Source organism: Caenorhabditis elegans, chromosome IV (assembly GCF_000002985.6).
Source record: "Caenorhabditis elegans chromosome IV".
In the NCBI taxonomy this organism is placed as follows: Eukaryota; Metazoa; Nematoda; class Chromadorea; order Rhabditida; family Rhabditidae; genus Caenorhabditis; species Caenorhabditis elegans.
In genome coordinates this window covers 6,219,634-6,233,135 of record NC_003282.8, presented here as the reverse complement: position 1 = coordinate 6,233,135, position 13,502 = coordinate 6,219,634, and the positions used below count along the sequence as shown (strand labels likewise).

Genomic DNA, 13,502 nt, shown 5'->3' with positions numbered 1-13,502 from the left:
ATTCTGACAAATAAATTTGCTCATTCTTAAGAAGTTGATCAATAAATAATGGAGAGGCCCGAGAACATTCTCAATGTCTTCGCTCCTATTTCAGCATTTGTTGGCTTATCAAACATTTGCTTGCTATTGATAAAAATGGACATTAACCTATTTATGAGAATGTGTTGAATGAATCACTTTTATTTTAGAAGAGTAATTTTCGAAAGATCAAAAACCAACACGGGTTCAATTTCACATCATAGAGGATAATCTTTAGCAATTTTCCTATTCGAACCCAGCGATTTGAACTGAAAATAGCTATTCTGAGAATAAAAAACAGAAAATAATCAAGAGGTCGGTTTTCATTTTTTGAGGCACTTGTATGAAGTCTAGTTTTTAGTTTTTAATTACAACGAAACGAACTACAAAATTTGAAACGTTGCTTCTCTCAAACCTATTGAAGAATTTCAAAATTATAGAACCATTCTGGAAGGTGAACAAATGCGACACAGATGCAACAATTTGTATGCAGTAGCCATGCAGAAAACACAAGAAATCAGCACTTCATTCAAATCTTAAAAAAAAAATAAATTCAAAGTTAATCCGGTTTAGGATGTATTCATATATTTGATTATGTTAAAGGGGATATTCATTTTTATAAGATAACTTCAAATCACATTAAAACGTTTTTTAACAGTTGCCAAAATCCTTTTAGTAAGTTTAATATATGTATTTCTTATAGTACTTCTTTGATAGTCCATGCAAACTTTTGCCCAACTTTTTGTCGTTGCGTGATAACCGTTTTTCCAGTACAATCCGTTTTAAGGTTACGGAGTATTTGTTTGATGTCTAGCTGGAAAACGTTTGATTATGTTTTTACTTTATTTTTTAAATATCAATGGTGTCTCATTAAAAGAAACAATTGGTGAATAAACATACAATAAATCCGAAATGCACTGCGAAGACTTGTGGATACTGTGTCATATTAGTCATTGGTTGATAATGACTAATTGTTGTTTTTATTTCTAACAAATTTCCGACTACATCGACGGGAAACATATCTTCAATCTGCCTAACGTATTTGAAGCATTGCCAATTCGATTTCGCATTTTTCTGAGAATTATTTGTTTATAAAATTAACATTTTTTCTTACTCTTTCTTCAAACATTCCTTCAAAAAAGTGCCCCACAGTCAGGTTGTATGTTTTCGAAAAAAATATTGCTTGTCTGAAATTGTTCAAGTTCAAAGTTGATGGAAAATAGCTTCTTACTCGTAACGTTCACAAATCCATAAAAAGTAAATCGTGCGGTGATTTTTCTTAATTACTCTATAGATGAATGCGTTCATCTGAAAAATTTACATATTATCAGGTTTTGTTAATTTTTCTGGATAGTGAATATTAGAAAAAGTTTATTTTCTGATTATCTCACCGTTTTGATTTTGTTTTCCGGTTGTTGTCGGGACTGAAATCCCTTCCCAACAGTAGTCGAGGATGTGCTGGAGCTACACATAGGAGGAGCCGGCTCAATTTTCTTTAGAACGGTGGCGCAATACTGCAAGTTTTTGAATTTGCTTTCTTCTTTATGATTTGTTCTGAAAAGTTATCTGTTTGTGTTCGATTACCTTTAAAAACTTACGCTCTAACAGTAATCATATATTTTCCAATAGCAAGAGTTTGGTCAATAGCTCTAACAGTTCCGAATGATTCTGTTTCAAAAACTAAGTCTTCATCTCGATTCCTCACTAATTCTCCTTCAATCCCATCAACCTAAAATTGTTATTTTTCATAAAAACTATACTGTGAAAACTCTCACAAGTGCAAAATTTCCATCAATTTTCACATTGAAATTGTGACTTTTCAATTGAAACGCGTCGAGACTTTTCTTCGATCTGATAACCGCAGTTAAAACATTACCCAATGTGATTCCTTGTCCATTGAGATCTGTTTCTAATATGCGAAAGCTTTTATCGTTATCAGATCTGTAAAACCGTAACGTATGTATTAGGTATAGATTGAAAAAAAAGTTACAAACCCCAATCCGATCAAGTTCAGGAATTTTGTGCCATCAATGTAATACCCTCGATATGCGACGAAAAAAGTTGTAGTTGTCATGTTTGAAATTAAAAATTTTTGCTGAAATGAAGTATTATTTTATACATTACAACTCGAGTGCAACACTAATAGAGGAAATACGTCAAAGTATAAAACATTTCATTCTTAAATTCCGACAAATTATTTCTTCAAATTCTCGAACGATTTCATGCAAAATTGCAGTTTCATTCGAAAATAATTAGATAAAAATCGAGAAACACAACTTGCTCACTCCTAGTAGGAAATGTTGTCAGTTTTCTCTTTTTCGATTTTCATTCGGCGATTGTGTGTATAGGTTTTGTTGATAAGAAACTGAATTGATTCAAATAAAAAATGCTTCACACGGAAAATTTTATTAACAAGAGGAGTATGAGTCAGTAAATTTTCATAAGTCGAATATTCATTGAAGAATGATGTAATTTTAGGTTTTTTCGTTCATGAAATAATCTTTGAAAAACAAAAAATACTGGAACAGATTAAAATTTGCCAATCTTAAATTAAAGCTGAATATCAACCTTTCCTAACTTTTATTTTCTAAATGCCTTCCAGGAGGAACCGTATATTTTGGATAACAATATCTTGATATTTTAGATAAAAATTTATCGCGGTAGAAAAATGTTTAACACCAAAATCTAAGGAATCTATTAACTACTCAGATGGAAAGCCAGACAATAAAAAAAAATCTATGTGGTTTTTTAAATTCAAATTTGATTTTACTATTTTGAATTGTGCATTGTATAATACAAAATTTGAAACTTATTGTTTGAACCAGCATCAAAACTTTTTTGTTTCTCTCTGTATTATATTAATCATAAATATTCGCTTAATTTCTTTTTTAAACCTTCTTTCGGAACAGTGTAAATAATAAAATAAAAATATATTAAAAACAATTAATTGAATTTGTCATCCGAGTTTTTTTAGTCTTTACTTTTTCAGTAAAGTTTTAAAGCGAGACAAAATTTTGAAAAATTGCTGTTTACAACATATCAAATTATGCCAGTCTGCCACCAAGATTTGCAAAAACAAATGTTTTGAAAATAATAAAAGTAATATTCATTGAAAGGAGTTGTTTTACTCATTTAAAATATCTGTTATAACCCATCCATATTGTTCTTTATCAATTTTCATCATTTGAACTTCAACTTTTTGCCCTTCACAGTTCTTGGGAAGTTTATTGTGTCTGTCATACTGAAAATTGAATTAAAAAAAGATTTTTAAACAATTTCCCAAAACTTACTACAACTCCTAAATACTTTGCTTCAACTTCTGGCCATTTTCTTGTGTTATTCTTTGGTTTATAGTTTGTGACAGTAGTTGTAAGTTCCACTTTTTCATTACCGTTGTACTCATTAATAACTACTGTTCCATTAATTAATGGTTCGATTTTATTGTTGTACTGCTCGCATTCCCATTTTCCATTTGACTGAAATTTAGTAAGATATCCTTGGAGCCTGAACAGTTTCAAAAAAGTTACCTTCTGTTTGAAAATTCCTTCAAAAAAGTAACCCAACTCAAAATCATATTGTGGTAGTTTCAATATAGATTTTCTAAAATATTTATCATATATCGGAGCAGTAACACGTTATCTTACTCCATGATATCACAAATCCACAGGAAGTGAAATTTAGTATGTGGATATTGATGAACGGAATACACAAACGCTTTCATCTGAAATTGAAACAAAATTCGCAGGAATTATTTCCCCAACTGTAAATATTACCAGCCGTGGAGCAGAAAGGTTTTGTGGAACGCGTACGCTATTTTCGGCTTCACCAAGTTCCAGAGTCGGAAGTTGTTGGATAAGCTGTTCCATGGAAAAACCATCTAGAGAATTATTAGAAATCGTTTTCTTGATTTCCAGGGGTTCATCTGAGAGATCATCAAGAAAACTGGGGTTTTCATAAACTGAACTGTTTCTATAGTTTGAAGCAGGCTGGGCTTTGGCACGTAATTCAATTACATGTCCGCTTGCAGATACGCCTGTTCTGAAATTGAATATTTTTGATGAGTTTTCAAATATTCTAATTGTGATTATAACCATATTTTTAAAAACCTTCTACGTTTTTTGTTAGTTCCAGGGATTTAAAAAAAAACCATTTAAAAATGAAACGAAAAGTATAAGTTTAAATTTATATTTAAGTTTATTGTCAGTCCTACCGGTAAGAAATGCTCAGAATTTTGAGCCTGAAAACATGTTCCCCTGTTACAAGATTCTTACTATAAGGCTTTAATTTTAAACAATGCTCTCACAGATTTCTGGCAAAAATGTTCCGTTGATTTTTTAATTTTTCAATGAAAAAAACTCACGCGTGCACAGTAATATTGTATTCATCTAAATCTAGATTTTGATTCAACGATCTAATTGGACCAAAATCGGTTGTTTGAAAAATCAATATTCCACTAATATCCTTGATAGCTTCCATTGACGAATAACTTATCTGCAATTAATACATTTTCGTTTTCAAAGTCTATGAAAAACTCACAATAGCATAATCACCTTCAACTGTTACGTCTAGTGGATATGGAACTTTTTTGAAGTTTTTCAAGTTTTTTGGAGAATCTGAGCAAGCCACGAGGAAGTCACCGAGGCAAATGTTTGAATCGGATAGTTTATTTTCCGAAACAATAAATGTTTTATTTGCATTTGGGCTAGAAAATATTCAAAAATTGTACTTTTTAAAATTGAAAAATAATTTACCATAATCCAAATAAAATTAAATAAGGCTCTCCATCAGTAAAACCTCTTCTTGCAGCAAATAAAGAAATTGACTCCAATTGTGTATTCCATTCAGATTCATATTTCTTACAACAACAACAAAATTTTTCAAAAAATGTGGAGCAACTTTTCAGCAAAAATGTCATTCTTATCAGTGTGGAAGGAGTCGATAGATGGTTAGTAGTAAGTGTCGCTACGGCAGGTTTTCTTTAAAATGCACACTTGAACTAATAAACCTTTTTCTTTAAAAATAATTCTAAGACAAACAACAGTTTTACAATTTTTAATAAAAAAAGCTTTTAATCTGAAACTTCAAAAAGCATATCAGAAAATTATTTTAAAAATATAAATTTAAATAAATATTTTTTTTTACATTTCAAAGCAATTAAAAATGAAGAAACATTCTGTCAAACAAGTAATGGATATTTTCAGAATCAAAATATTTTAGAAACAATCCAAACATATTCGTCACTTCCAGACGCTCCAATCTTCTTCCATTCAATGTTGACTGTTTTTCCGTTGCAATTGCTTGACAATTTCGTATTCTCCGCCTTGCCCTCTAACTGAAACAATATTTGCAACAGAATTAAAGTTGCATGTATGTAAATTTAAAAAAAAAACAAACCACTTCACCGAAATATTCAGAAAATGCGCAATTGTACTTTCTATTTCCCCTTGCCGCTTGAAAGTTTTGAATTGGAACGGTGAAATATATATTTTCATGTTCATCCAGACCACCTTCAACAAATCCTTTAATTTGTTTAACATAATTGGTGCACATCAGAGATCCATCAGATTTTTTCACAAATTTTCCAGAGAAAAAGTGACCTCTTTCTAGTTCATGCTTTGCAGATCTGAAAATGCACTCCCTGAAAATTAAATTTTTAGATTAAACAAAAGCTGATTCAATCTACATTTTCGAATCCAAATTCCATACAATATAATCTGTACTATTCCCTTTCTCGATAACCCGTATAACAACGGCTCTTTGTATTCCTTTTGATTTTGGATCTTGAGGACGTCGAATTCCCCTTTCTTTCACTTTTTCAGTCACTTTTTTCTTATTTTCAGTTGTATTAGTATTAGATGAGCTAAGTACATCTGCTGATTCAAAATGGATTGCTTCAAAACAAATAAATTTTCCGGTTGGAGTAGTGAATGGTATAGGAAGTCTGTAAGTGAAAAAAAAATAAATTGGAAACACAAAATAAATTCAGATAAATTCAACTCACAATTTGATAGTAATTTTGTAATCTCCAGGAGGTCTATAACACCCAATAATTGCGTTTCCGAAAGTTTTGTTGTGAAAAACAAATTTTCCTTCGAATGCAATAAGCTTGGCGTACAAATTTTCAACCTGAAAGTTATAGTTGCTTCAGACATTACTCGTTTGATATTTTTTGGTAAGTTGCTAGAGGAATAGATTCGAGTTTCAAAATCAGTTCGTGGTTCGTTAAATTTTATGTCGAGCGGTACAACTGCTGAATGTTTTTGGGTTTTAACGAAAAACCTAGTCAGTCGACATCTGAATCGAAATGTCTCACTTGACAATTGGGCAAAAACCACCCATTTTCAGCAGACTTACAGTGAATACGGGGAAGCCTTGTTCGTTGGTTAGTGTCACTTTAAATTTGTCTCCGTCAGTTATTCCTTTCAAAAGTTCTTTCTTTTCTCCGACAAATCTTATACACTCCCAATTAGTTTCCTTAAAAACACTATTTTTTCCTGTATCAAATATCAGTTTTTTCTACGAACTTTCTTTTCGAATAGTCCTTCAAAGAATTTACCCGGTGACAGATAATGCGATTTAGAAGCAAACATGGATATTTGTTGTATCTCGCAGATCCACAAAAAATGAATGCATTCCTTCTCTTGGTGGATGACATCGCAAACTAATGCATTCATCTGAAAACAAAATTAAATGTTTTGTAAACTCTGAAATTTACCGTTCGAGTTATACCAACGGATCCCACCATTGATCTTGGTGCTGGTGTCGGTTGATTAATCGATTTCTGATCGAGATTTGGCAGTATTTCGATGAGTTCTGCCATTGATAGATCTTGCACACTTGAGTCTTTTTCCTGGGAGCTGTTTATTTTTTTTATTGCTCTCAGTTTATACTTACCTCATTAGCCTGTTTGCTAGTTGACTCGAGGCTATTTTCTTCCGGCGATTTTTGAAAGAATGAGGCAACTCTCTTGAATATTGATTCACTTTCTGTTGCAGTCACCAATGGAGCAATCTTCTGAGCTTCAGCACAATAATTCATATTTTTAAATATCTTTCTCTCCGAAAACTTTGTTCTAAAATAATAAAAATGAAAATTTGACCAAATGGTCAAAAACTCACGCTCGAACAGTTATTTGATATTGGCCTGGTGAAAGCTTTTGATCAAGAGCTCTAACTAGTCCAAAGTCTTCTGTACTGAATACTAAAACTCCCTCTTCGTTCTTTTCCAAATTGCCTTCAATGTTTTCAACCTGAAATTTGCAGTTTCTTATTTTTATATGTATGTATGTAGTAACTCTACCATGGCAACAATGCCATCAATGATGACTTTGAAATTTCTCTCTTCAGGCACAAAATCTCTGATGGGTTCCCCCATTGGGACAACAGCAGATAAGAAACTACCCAGACTTATTCCAACTTCATTTAGTCTTGATTCCATAATACGATATGTTAGATTGTTATTGGAACTGGAAACAATTATTTAACATCATACGTTTGTCAAATTTTTTGACTCGTCCAATATTTTCTGCATAAAATTTAGAAATTTGAAACGAATACCCTTAAAAAATTAAATAATAACACTAACCCAGTACCGATAATTCTTAAAAACACTTCACCCTCGGGATTATATTCTCTAATGGCGGCGAAAAACTTGAATCGATTTGACATTTTTTTACCTGAAAAAGTAAAAAAAATTTAAAGAAGCCAGGTTCAGAAAAAAGTAACCAAAAAAGTAACCATTGCACAAAAAACAAGCAATTTAAAATTGTACTGCAAGTAACTTGCTGACTCCTATTTGAAATTGAGAACTAAATAGCTATTGAAAGCATGCCCTTATCATTTTCTGTATTCAATCAGTCAAATAGAATTGACAGTTTGTATTGATCAGAATGAACATCGAACTTGATTTAGTTTTTAATGAAATCGTCTCATTTAAAAATTCAAGAAGTTGTGTGTGATGCGAAATTTGGCCCAAAAAATTACAGTTTCAAACCAAAATGATATGTTGTCCCGACAGAGAGGAACACTAATTCAGCATTAACATTTTGCTGTTGCATTGAATCTGTTTTGGAAGTATACATGACATATTTGATATTTCAAACAACACATACGGTCATTATTACAACTTTTATTTTATGGCAACAACATTGAAAACAGTTTATTTCCGTTTTAAAGTAATTTCTGCATATTTAACAAAAATGAGGGAAAATTATCACAGTTTGGTAATACTGCTTAAGGGTTTGGCTTCTGGTGGGAATGTTTTGACGACCGTCCAAACGTATTCCCCTCTTGCAATAGATCGCCGTTCAACATTTGCTTTTCTTCCAATCAATTCTTTGGTTATTTTAGTATTTGCATACTTTCCGTCGAACTTGAAAAAAACATCATCAACAAACTTTTGAGCTTTTTCAACTTACAACTTCTCCGAAATATTCAGAAAATGCAGAACCTCTTCTATTAGCATCTTCTGTAGTTGGAAACTGTTCAAGCGTAATAGTGAAATAAATATTTTCACGAACATTGAGTCCTCCATCAATGAATCCATCAATTGGTTTCACGTATTTGATACAAATCCATTTTCCCGTTTTACAATCCACAAAATCTCCAACAAAAAAATGGCCTTTTTCCAATGGGTACTCGTCAAACTTGAGCACGCACTCTCTGAAAATATTTCAAAGTACTTACATGGACTGCTATTTCATCTCAAACAACATTTCCACTAAAATCTCACTTTTTCAAGTCTATGTTCCACACATAGTACCGATTTTCAACAAATTTGAGAACCACAGCTCTTTGATTCATCACTTTTTCAGTCTTCTTTTGGAATCCAGTCCCTAAAACTTTTTCTCTCTGGCCTTGAGTCTCTGATGACATTGGTTGATTTTTCTTGATTTCATTTGCTTCAAAATATATTATTTTTCCAATTGATGTTATGACAGGCTTTGGCAATCTGAAAACATCGTTTTAAAACTATCCAACAATTTTTCAGAAATTTTTTTAAAAGTAAATCGTAACCGCAAAAAGTGTAATTGAAAATTCCGTCCATAAAATGACTTACAATTTAATTGAAATTATGTAATCATCCAGTTGCTCACAACTTCTGCAAATTGCATCACCAAACAAGTTATTTTGGAATATCAAATCTTTCCCAACAAGGTTAAGCTTAGCCCGGACATTTGTGACCTGAAAAAGATTTGATAAAAAATCATTTGTACTGGAGCTTTTGAAACTCACAATAAACCCAATGTGCTCTACAAAGTTCCTTGGCGTTGGTTGAAATTTGCTTAAAGCCGTTTTCACTTGAATTTTGTTTCCAACAATCTCTCCTTGGAGAAATTCGTTGGTTTCTTTGACATATCTGATACAGATCCAATTCATATTTTCACTTGACTGAAATCATTGGGTTACTTTAAAAAATAGAAGTTTGAATTTAAATACCGTTTCTTCAAAAATTCCTTCAAAGAAATGCCCGAGTTGTAAAGATTTCTCATCTGATATTAAAATTGATTTCCTGAAATTAAAATCAATTTTTTTAACTGCAGAAAACGTTAGCAGAAGGATGTTTAAAATTCGTACTCTTTCTTATCACAAATCCATAAAAAGTAATTGTTCTTATTATCCTTCAAAGTAACATTATATACAAATGCCTTCATCTGTAATTTTATCATTTTTTACACTTAAATTGTTTGATTTTGATTACCATTTCTTGTCGTTTTTCCACTGGTTTACTAGCTGACCTTGGTAATGGGATTGGGGGCTTGGCAAAAATTTTTTCATTTTCATATTGTATAGCTTTCATCTTAGCCATTTCCTTTTCCAGTTCAGTAATGTACTCCATCTGAAATTCGCAAGAAAATTACGTATATATCTAATTTTTTACGGCTTACTTTGGATTCATTTTTCGTGCTTTGACCACCTACATTTGTATTTATGAACTTAGTTTCCGATAGATTTGTTTCATAGTTTCCTTGCACGAATGCGCCAAAATTCAGATTATCGAGAAAACTTTTTTCATTCGAAGTCGTTCTGAAAAATTAAATTAATATTGGTTTCAACTGCAGAAAACAAATTTGCGTCCTAGTAAAATTAACAAAAATAGTTACAGTTCCAGGAATTTTCATTGTTGATGTAGCCAATATTTGCAATATTCCTGATTTAGAAGCGGTTTATTTATAAATAAACGCTCAATTTACTTCCATAATTGTTTTTAAAAAATACAATTAACTCACGCTCTCAAAACAATTTTATGGATTCCAAAGGGAATATTTTGATCAAGACATCCGACTTGTCCAAAATGTTTTGTGTTGAAAACAGATATTCCATGTTTATTTTTTTCAACAGTACCAGTGATTTTTTCAATCTATGAATATAATGTGTCACGATAACGATTATTTTATAAACTCACTTGTGCATAATTCATCGAGTTGAATACTTTTACTTCAAGTGTGTGTTCCATTTTGCGAAAGCTATGAATTGGTTGTCCAAGTGGCACAACGGCTGTCAGAAAATCTCCCAATTTGATCCCATTCCTTTCAAGTTTTGCTTCGGACACGCGATATGATAAATGGTTATGTGAACTGAAATAATCTTAAATTATCAATTTCTGTAACGGGAAATACTTGCCCAAGAGCAATTATAGTTAGAAATGTTTCACCATCGGTGAAGTATTTTCTGGATGCGGCGAAAAACCTGCATACATCTTTTTGCGTCATCTTTTTTTCTGCAAATCTATTTTCAATAAAATTTGGGCATAGCATTGTACGAATCTCAAATTTATGTAATTTACATTTTATCACTTTTGTAAAAATGTTTACATAAAATCACAAAAAAATACAATTATTGTCAAACAAAATAATGCATATGAAACATTTTTTAGTCCTCTAATTCGATAACTTTCCATTTTCATACCTGGAAGTTGTTTATATTCCACAAATACTAGTTTAACCAAGACAAATTAGAATTAGAATTATTGACAGTCTTGCACACTGTTAGTTGTAGAATTATTGGGAAGTGAAACCGGTCAGAGTTGTATTTTTTATCATGATTTCTCTAGTTTTCCGCTCAATTTTACTGATAAGAGGTTATATTAAGCCTCGCCGAACGAAAAACCGGTACATACAAATCAAGATTTTCCAATAAACTAGCAAAGAGACAAACAAATCTTGAAACAGTGTTTTTTTTTCGCAAAAGTTTGTAAAGTGTTAAAAGTGTGTAAAATTAATTGGTTTTGATGTGCTACTTCGAAAAATGAAAAAACAATACAAAAATAATTATTCAAATCCAGTGACCACCCATTCAAATATTCCATCCAACTTCAACTTCTGAATTCTAACATTTCTTCCATTAGAGTCTGGGTTCAGCCTTGAGTTCTTGTCATACTGAAATGATTCTTTTTAATTAAAAATTAAAGAATGTAACCAACCACAACTCCCAGATGATTCACATATCCTTGTGCATACTTCAAGCTAATCGATGCTGGTTGATATTGCGTGATTGTGCTTATCAGCTCTACCTTTTCCTTTTTTCCATTCTGGACAATAATTCCATTAAGAAGTGGCTCAATTTCTCTCAAATGTCTCGTGCACTCCCAACTTCCGTTAGGCTGTAAAAATATTATTCTCATGCTCATTAAGAAATTTCAATTAAAAATCTACCTTTTCCTCAAAAATTCCTTCGAAAAAGTGTCCCAGCTCTAAGTCATGCATGGGCAGTTTGAGTACGGCGTTTCTAAAAAATTACATTGTTGGTTGTTCTTGAAACTCGGAACTCACTTGTTTAAGCCACAAATCCATATAAAATGCATTTTAACCTGGTTTGGGTGTTGGAGAACAGAATGGACAAATGCCTTCATCTGAAATTAAAAAAAAAACTGCATATTGTTTTCTATATATCTATGTATTACCAGATTTTGGGCAGAAGGTTTTTGTGGGACCGGTACGCTATTTTCGATTCCTTCAAGTTCCAGAGTGGGAAGTTTTTCGATTAACTGCTCAATTGTATAACCATCTCGAGAGTCAGTAGAAATCGTACGCGTTGGCGTCTAAAGAAAAAAAATCGCAATATCTTTGGCACACTGCAACTGGTATCGCTTATGAGTCTAATTTTCAAACTAAAAAAATGATGCAAAACCGGCCCATAAGTCGACACAAGTTAGAGTAACAATTTTTTTGTAACAATTTTTAGAATGTATCGCTGTCACAAACAAAATACTTCTGGCCTCGGACGATTTTAAGTATTTCTAGGAGTGGGTAAACATTCTGAAACCTTTTGGCCTACCTTGCTTTTAAAAACATTAAGTTCAATATTTTCCCGTTTCAAAATTGTCCCATTATGCAAAAAAAATGTTTGTAGTGACTTATGAATTGTTTCCAGAAAAGTTTTCGAATAAATCACCTCAGTCGGATTGCTCAAGGCTGGTTTCAAACGTCTCGGTAGAGGAGCTGGAGGATGTAATTTTGGAAGTGTTACATTTTTGTTTTCGATTAGTTGATCAGCAGCTCTCATTCCATATAAGTTATTTGAAGGAATTGTATTAAAATGTTCAAGATGTTCATACTCTTGATCGCCTGGATAAATCACATCAATATATTCATATGCACCATCGGATGGTGAGTTTGAACGGTGAGATTTTATAGTTGGGTATCTTGAAATACCCTTTCGGGATAGTTTACTTCTTGGTTCTTCATAAAAGTTGGCTTCATCAATAACATCAGCACACAAGGTGATGTCACCCTTTTCTAATTGCCCCGTTCTGAACATTGATAAGATTTCCGAGTATTTCCTGGCGCCAAAAAGGTACTCACGCTTTGATAACAATATAATATCTTCCGGGAGATAAATTCTGATCAGATGATACTATTGGTCCAAAGTTTCTTGTGTTAAAAATTAAAGATCCATTGTTATCAAACGTTGCCTCTGCAGATGGAAATCTCAACTGAAAGGTTGAACGGATTTGAGGTTCCTCGCAGAAAAATCAACTTACATATGCCTCGTTTTGTACGACACTAACATTTTCATCATTAGGATGAGAGCATTTTTGGAATAACTTCAATGTTGTTTCATTAATCAAGCAGGCATTAAGAAAGTCGCCAAGATGAACATTGTTACGGTGTAATTCACTTTCGAGTACAGTATATTTTTTGTTATGAGGGCTGAAAAATATCAAAGAGTTCTATGTACAATTGTTAGTGTTTGATTTATATTCCTTCATATTTTTGCGAAAGTGTGTTTAAATGATATCAGAATTTTTAGCAACAACAATTTTAATGAGAAAAATTTTGTTATCGACTCGGACCATATGAAGTTACCTCAACCCAAATAAAATAATAACTGATCCACTATTCGCGTACACGCATCGGTTGACAGCAAAAAACGTAAGCGAATCTGAGGCCATCTGCGACAGAAATTATAAAATCAATACATGAAAGATAGGCAAAAAAAGTAGTTTTTCTTATCTTGAAAGTGGAATCAAACTTTTGGTTTGAA

At 32.1% G+C, this 13,502-nt stretch overlaps 5 protein-coding genes and 7 non-coding genes across 12 annotated transcripts; 3 read left to right on the top strand and 9 right to left on the bottom strand.

The window, feature by feature from the left end:
* Positions 1 to 528: 528 nt before the first annotated feature.
* F58F9.4 (Cadherin domain-containing protein) lies at positions 529 to 2,113 on the bottom strand. Its single transcript, NM_068538.3, has 8 exons — positions 2,013 to 2,113; positions 1,794 to 1,959; positions 1,617 to 1,747; positions 1,410 to 1,572; positions 1,250 to 1,326; positions 1,133 to 1,205; positions 919 to 1,092; positions 529 to 832 (listed from the first exon to the last, which is right to left on the bottom strand). Exons 1-8 carry the CDS (start codon positions 2,090 to 2,092, stop codon positions 716 to 718), a joined length of 981 nt encoding a protein of 326 aa, NP_500939.2. The 5' UTR covers positions 2,093 to 2,113; the 3' UTR covers positions 529 to 715.
* Positions 1,149 to 1,169, bottom strand: 21ur-13145. Its single transcript, NR_055514.1, has one exon.
* A 1,000-nt stretch (positions 2,114 to 3,113) lies between the features above and the next one.
* On the bottom strand, positions 3,114 to 4,946 carry C49A9.1 (Telo_bind domain-containing protein). Its single transcript, NM_068537.3, has 8 exons — positions 4,770 to 4,946; positions 4,555 to 4,720; positions 4,379 to 4,509; positions 3,792 to 4,056; positions 3,663 to 3,739; positions 3,546 to 3,618; positions 3,309 to 3,494; positions 3,114 to 3,259 (listed from the first exon to the last, which is right to left on the bottom strand). The coding sequence occupies exons 1-8, from the start codon at positions 4,931 to 4,933 to the stop codon at positions 3,143 to 3,145; spliced, it is 1,179 nt and encodes a 392-aa protein (NP_500938.1). The 5' UTR covers positions 4,934 to 4,946; the 3' UTR covers positions 3,114 to 3,142.
* A 194-nt stretch (positions 4,947 to 5,140) lies between these two features.
* On the bottom strand, positions 5,141 to 7,693 carry C49A9.2 (Telo_bind domain-containing protein). Its single transcript, NM_068536.4, has 11 exons — positions 7,603 to 7,693; positions 7,318 to 7,483; positions 7,137 to 7,267; positions 6,913 to 7,090; positions 6,734 to 6,868; positions 6,543 to 6,692; positions 6,373 to 6,492; positions 6,020 to 6,144; positions 5,702 to 5,959; positions 5,413 to 5,656; positions 5,141 to 5,350 (listed from the first exon to the last, which is right to left on the bottom strand). Exons 1-11 carry the CDS (start codon positions 7,683 to 7,685, stop codon positions 5,222 to 5,224), a joined length of 1,719 nt encoding a protein of 572 aa, NP_500937.1. The 5' UTR covers positions 7,686 to 7,693; the 3' UTR covers positions 5,141 to 5,221.
* 21ur-10130 lies at positions 5,925 to 5,945 on the bottom strand. Its single transcript, NR_055513.1, has one exon.
* 21ur-10718 lies at positions 6,558 to 6,578 on the top strand. Its single transcript, NR_055512.1, has one exon.
* Positions 7,694 to 8,047: 354 nt separating the features above from the next.
* On the top strand, positions 8,048 to 8,068 carry 21ur-12075. Its single transcript, NR_055511.1, has one exon.
* A 44-nt stretch (positions 8,069 to 8,112) lies between these two features.
* On the top strand, positions 8,113 to 8,133 carry 21ur-10297. Its single transcript, NR_055510.1, has one exon.
* On the bottom strand, positions 8,127 to 11,047 carry C49A9.3 (DUF272 domain-containing protein). Its single transcript, NM_068535.5, has 13 exons — positions 10,926 to 11,047; positions 10,641 to 10,737; positions 10,423 to 10,594; positions 10,247 to 10,377; positions 9,905 to 10,043; positions 9,718 to 9,855; positions 9,594 to 9,670; positions 9,456 to 9,528; positions 9,252 to 9,407; positions 9,076 to 9,200; positions 8,749 to 8,967; positions 8,435 to 8,678; positions 8,127 to 8,388 (listed from the first exon to the last, which is right to left on the bottom strand). The coding sequence occupies exons 2-13, from the start codon at positions 10,727 to 10,729 to the stop codon at positions 8,230 to 8,232; spliced, it is 1,722 nt and encodes a 573-aa protein (NP_500936.2). The 5' UTR covers positions 10,730 to 10,737; positions 10,926 to 11,047; the 3' UTR covers positions 8,127 to 8,229.
* 21ur-12682 lies at positions 8,967 to 8,987 on the bottom strand. The gene has a single exon (NR_055509.1).
* 21ur-7564 lies at positions 10,761 to 10,781 on the bottom strand. The gene has a single exon (NR_055508.1).
* C49A9.4 (Cadherin domain-containing protein) lies at positions 11,039 to 13,443 on the bottom strand. The gene is made up of 9 exons (NM_068534.5): positions 13,325 to 13,443; positions 13,000 to 13,168; positions 12,821 to 12,951; positions 12,411 to 12,768; positions 11,920 to 12,057; positions 11,789 to 11,868; positions 11,672 to 11,744; positions 11,440 to 11,619; positions 11,039 to 11,395 (listed from the first exon to the last, which is right to left on the bottom strand). The coding sequence occupies exons 1-9, from the start codon at positions 13,408 to 13,410 to the stop codon at positions 11,288 to 11,290; spliced, it is 1,323 nt and encodes a 440-aa protein (NP_500935.2). The 5' UTR covers positions 13,411 to 13,443; the 3' UTR covers positions 11,039 to 11,287.
* Between the last annotated feature and the right edge of the window lie 59 nt (positions 13,444 to 13,502).

Bases quoted from the DNA above. Each gene is read 5' to 3' on its own strand.
- F58F9.4 (NM_068538.3), bottom strand. From the start codon at position 2,092: ATGACAACTACAACTTTTTTCGTCGCATATCGAGGGTATTACATTGAT. The intron at 1,960-2,012 runs GTTTGTAACTTT...ACGGTTTTACAG, and splicing joins CTGAACTTGATCGGATTGGG to ATCTGATAACGATAAAAGCT. The intron at 1,748-1,793 runs GTGAGAGTTTTC...TAACAATTTTAG, and splicing joins TTGATGGAAATTTTGCACTT to GTTGATGGGATTGAAGGAGA.
- C49A9.1 (NM_068537.3), bottom strand. From the start codon at position 4,933: ATGACATTTTTGCTGAAAAGTTGCTCCACATTTTTTGAAAAATTTTGT. The intron at 4,057-4,378 runs GTGAGTTTTTTT...ATTCAATTTCAG, and splicing joins TACAATATTACTGTGCACGC to AACAGGCGTATCTGCAAGCG. The intron at 3,260-3,308 runs GTAAGTTTTGGG...TTCAATTTTCAG, and splicing joins CAAAGTATTTAGGAGTTGTA to TATGACAGACACAATAAACT.
- C49A9.2 (NM_068536.4), bottom strand. From the start codon at position 7,685: ATGTCAAATCGATTCAAGTTTTTCGCCGCCATTAGAGAATATAATCCC. The intron at 6,869-6,912 runs GTAAGTATAAAC...AACAGCTCCCAG, and splicing joins CTAGCAAACAGGCTAATGAG to GAAAAAGACTCAAGTGTGCA. The intron at 6,145-6,372 runs GTAAGTCTGCTG...TATAACTTTCAG, and splicing joins AAGGCTTCCCCGTATTCACT to GTTGAAAATTTGTACGCCAA.
- C49A9.3 (NM_068535.5), bottom strand. From the start codon at position 10,729: ATGACGCAAAAAGATGTATGCAGGTTTTTCGCCGCATCCAGAAAATAC. The intron at 10,044-10,246 runs GTGAGTTAATTG...TTAATTTTTCAG, and splicing joins CATAAAATTGTTTTGAGAGC to AACGACTTCGAATGAAAAAA. The intron at 8,679-8,748 runs GTGAGATTTTAG...AAATATTTTCAG, and splicing joins TGGAACATAGACTTGAAAAA to AGAGTGCGTGCTCAAGTTTG.
- C49A9.4 (NM_068534.5), bottom strand. From the start codon at position 13,410: ATGGCCTCAGATTCGCTTACGTTTTTTGCTGTCAACCGATGCGTGTAC. The intron at 12,769-12,820 runs GTGAGTACCTTT...ATCAATGTTCAG, and splicing joins TATTATATTGTTATCAAAGC to AACGGGGCAATTAGAAAAGG. The intron at 11,396-11,439 runs GTTGGTTACATT...GAATCATTTCAG, and splicing joins TGAATCATCTGGGAGTTGTG to TATGACAAGAACTCAAGGCT.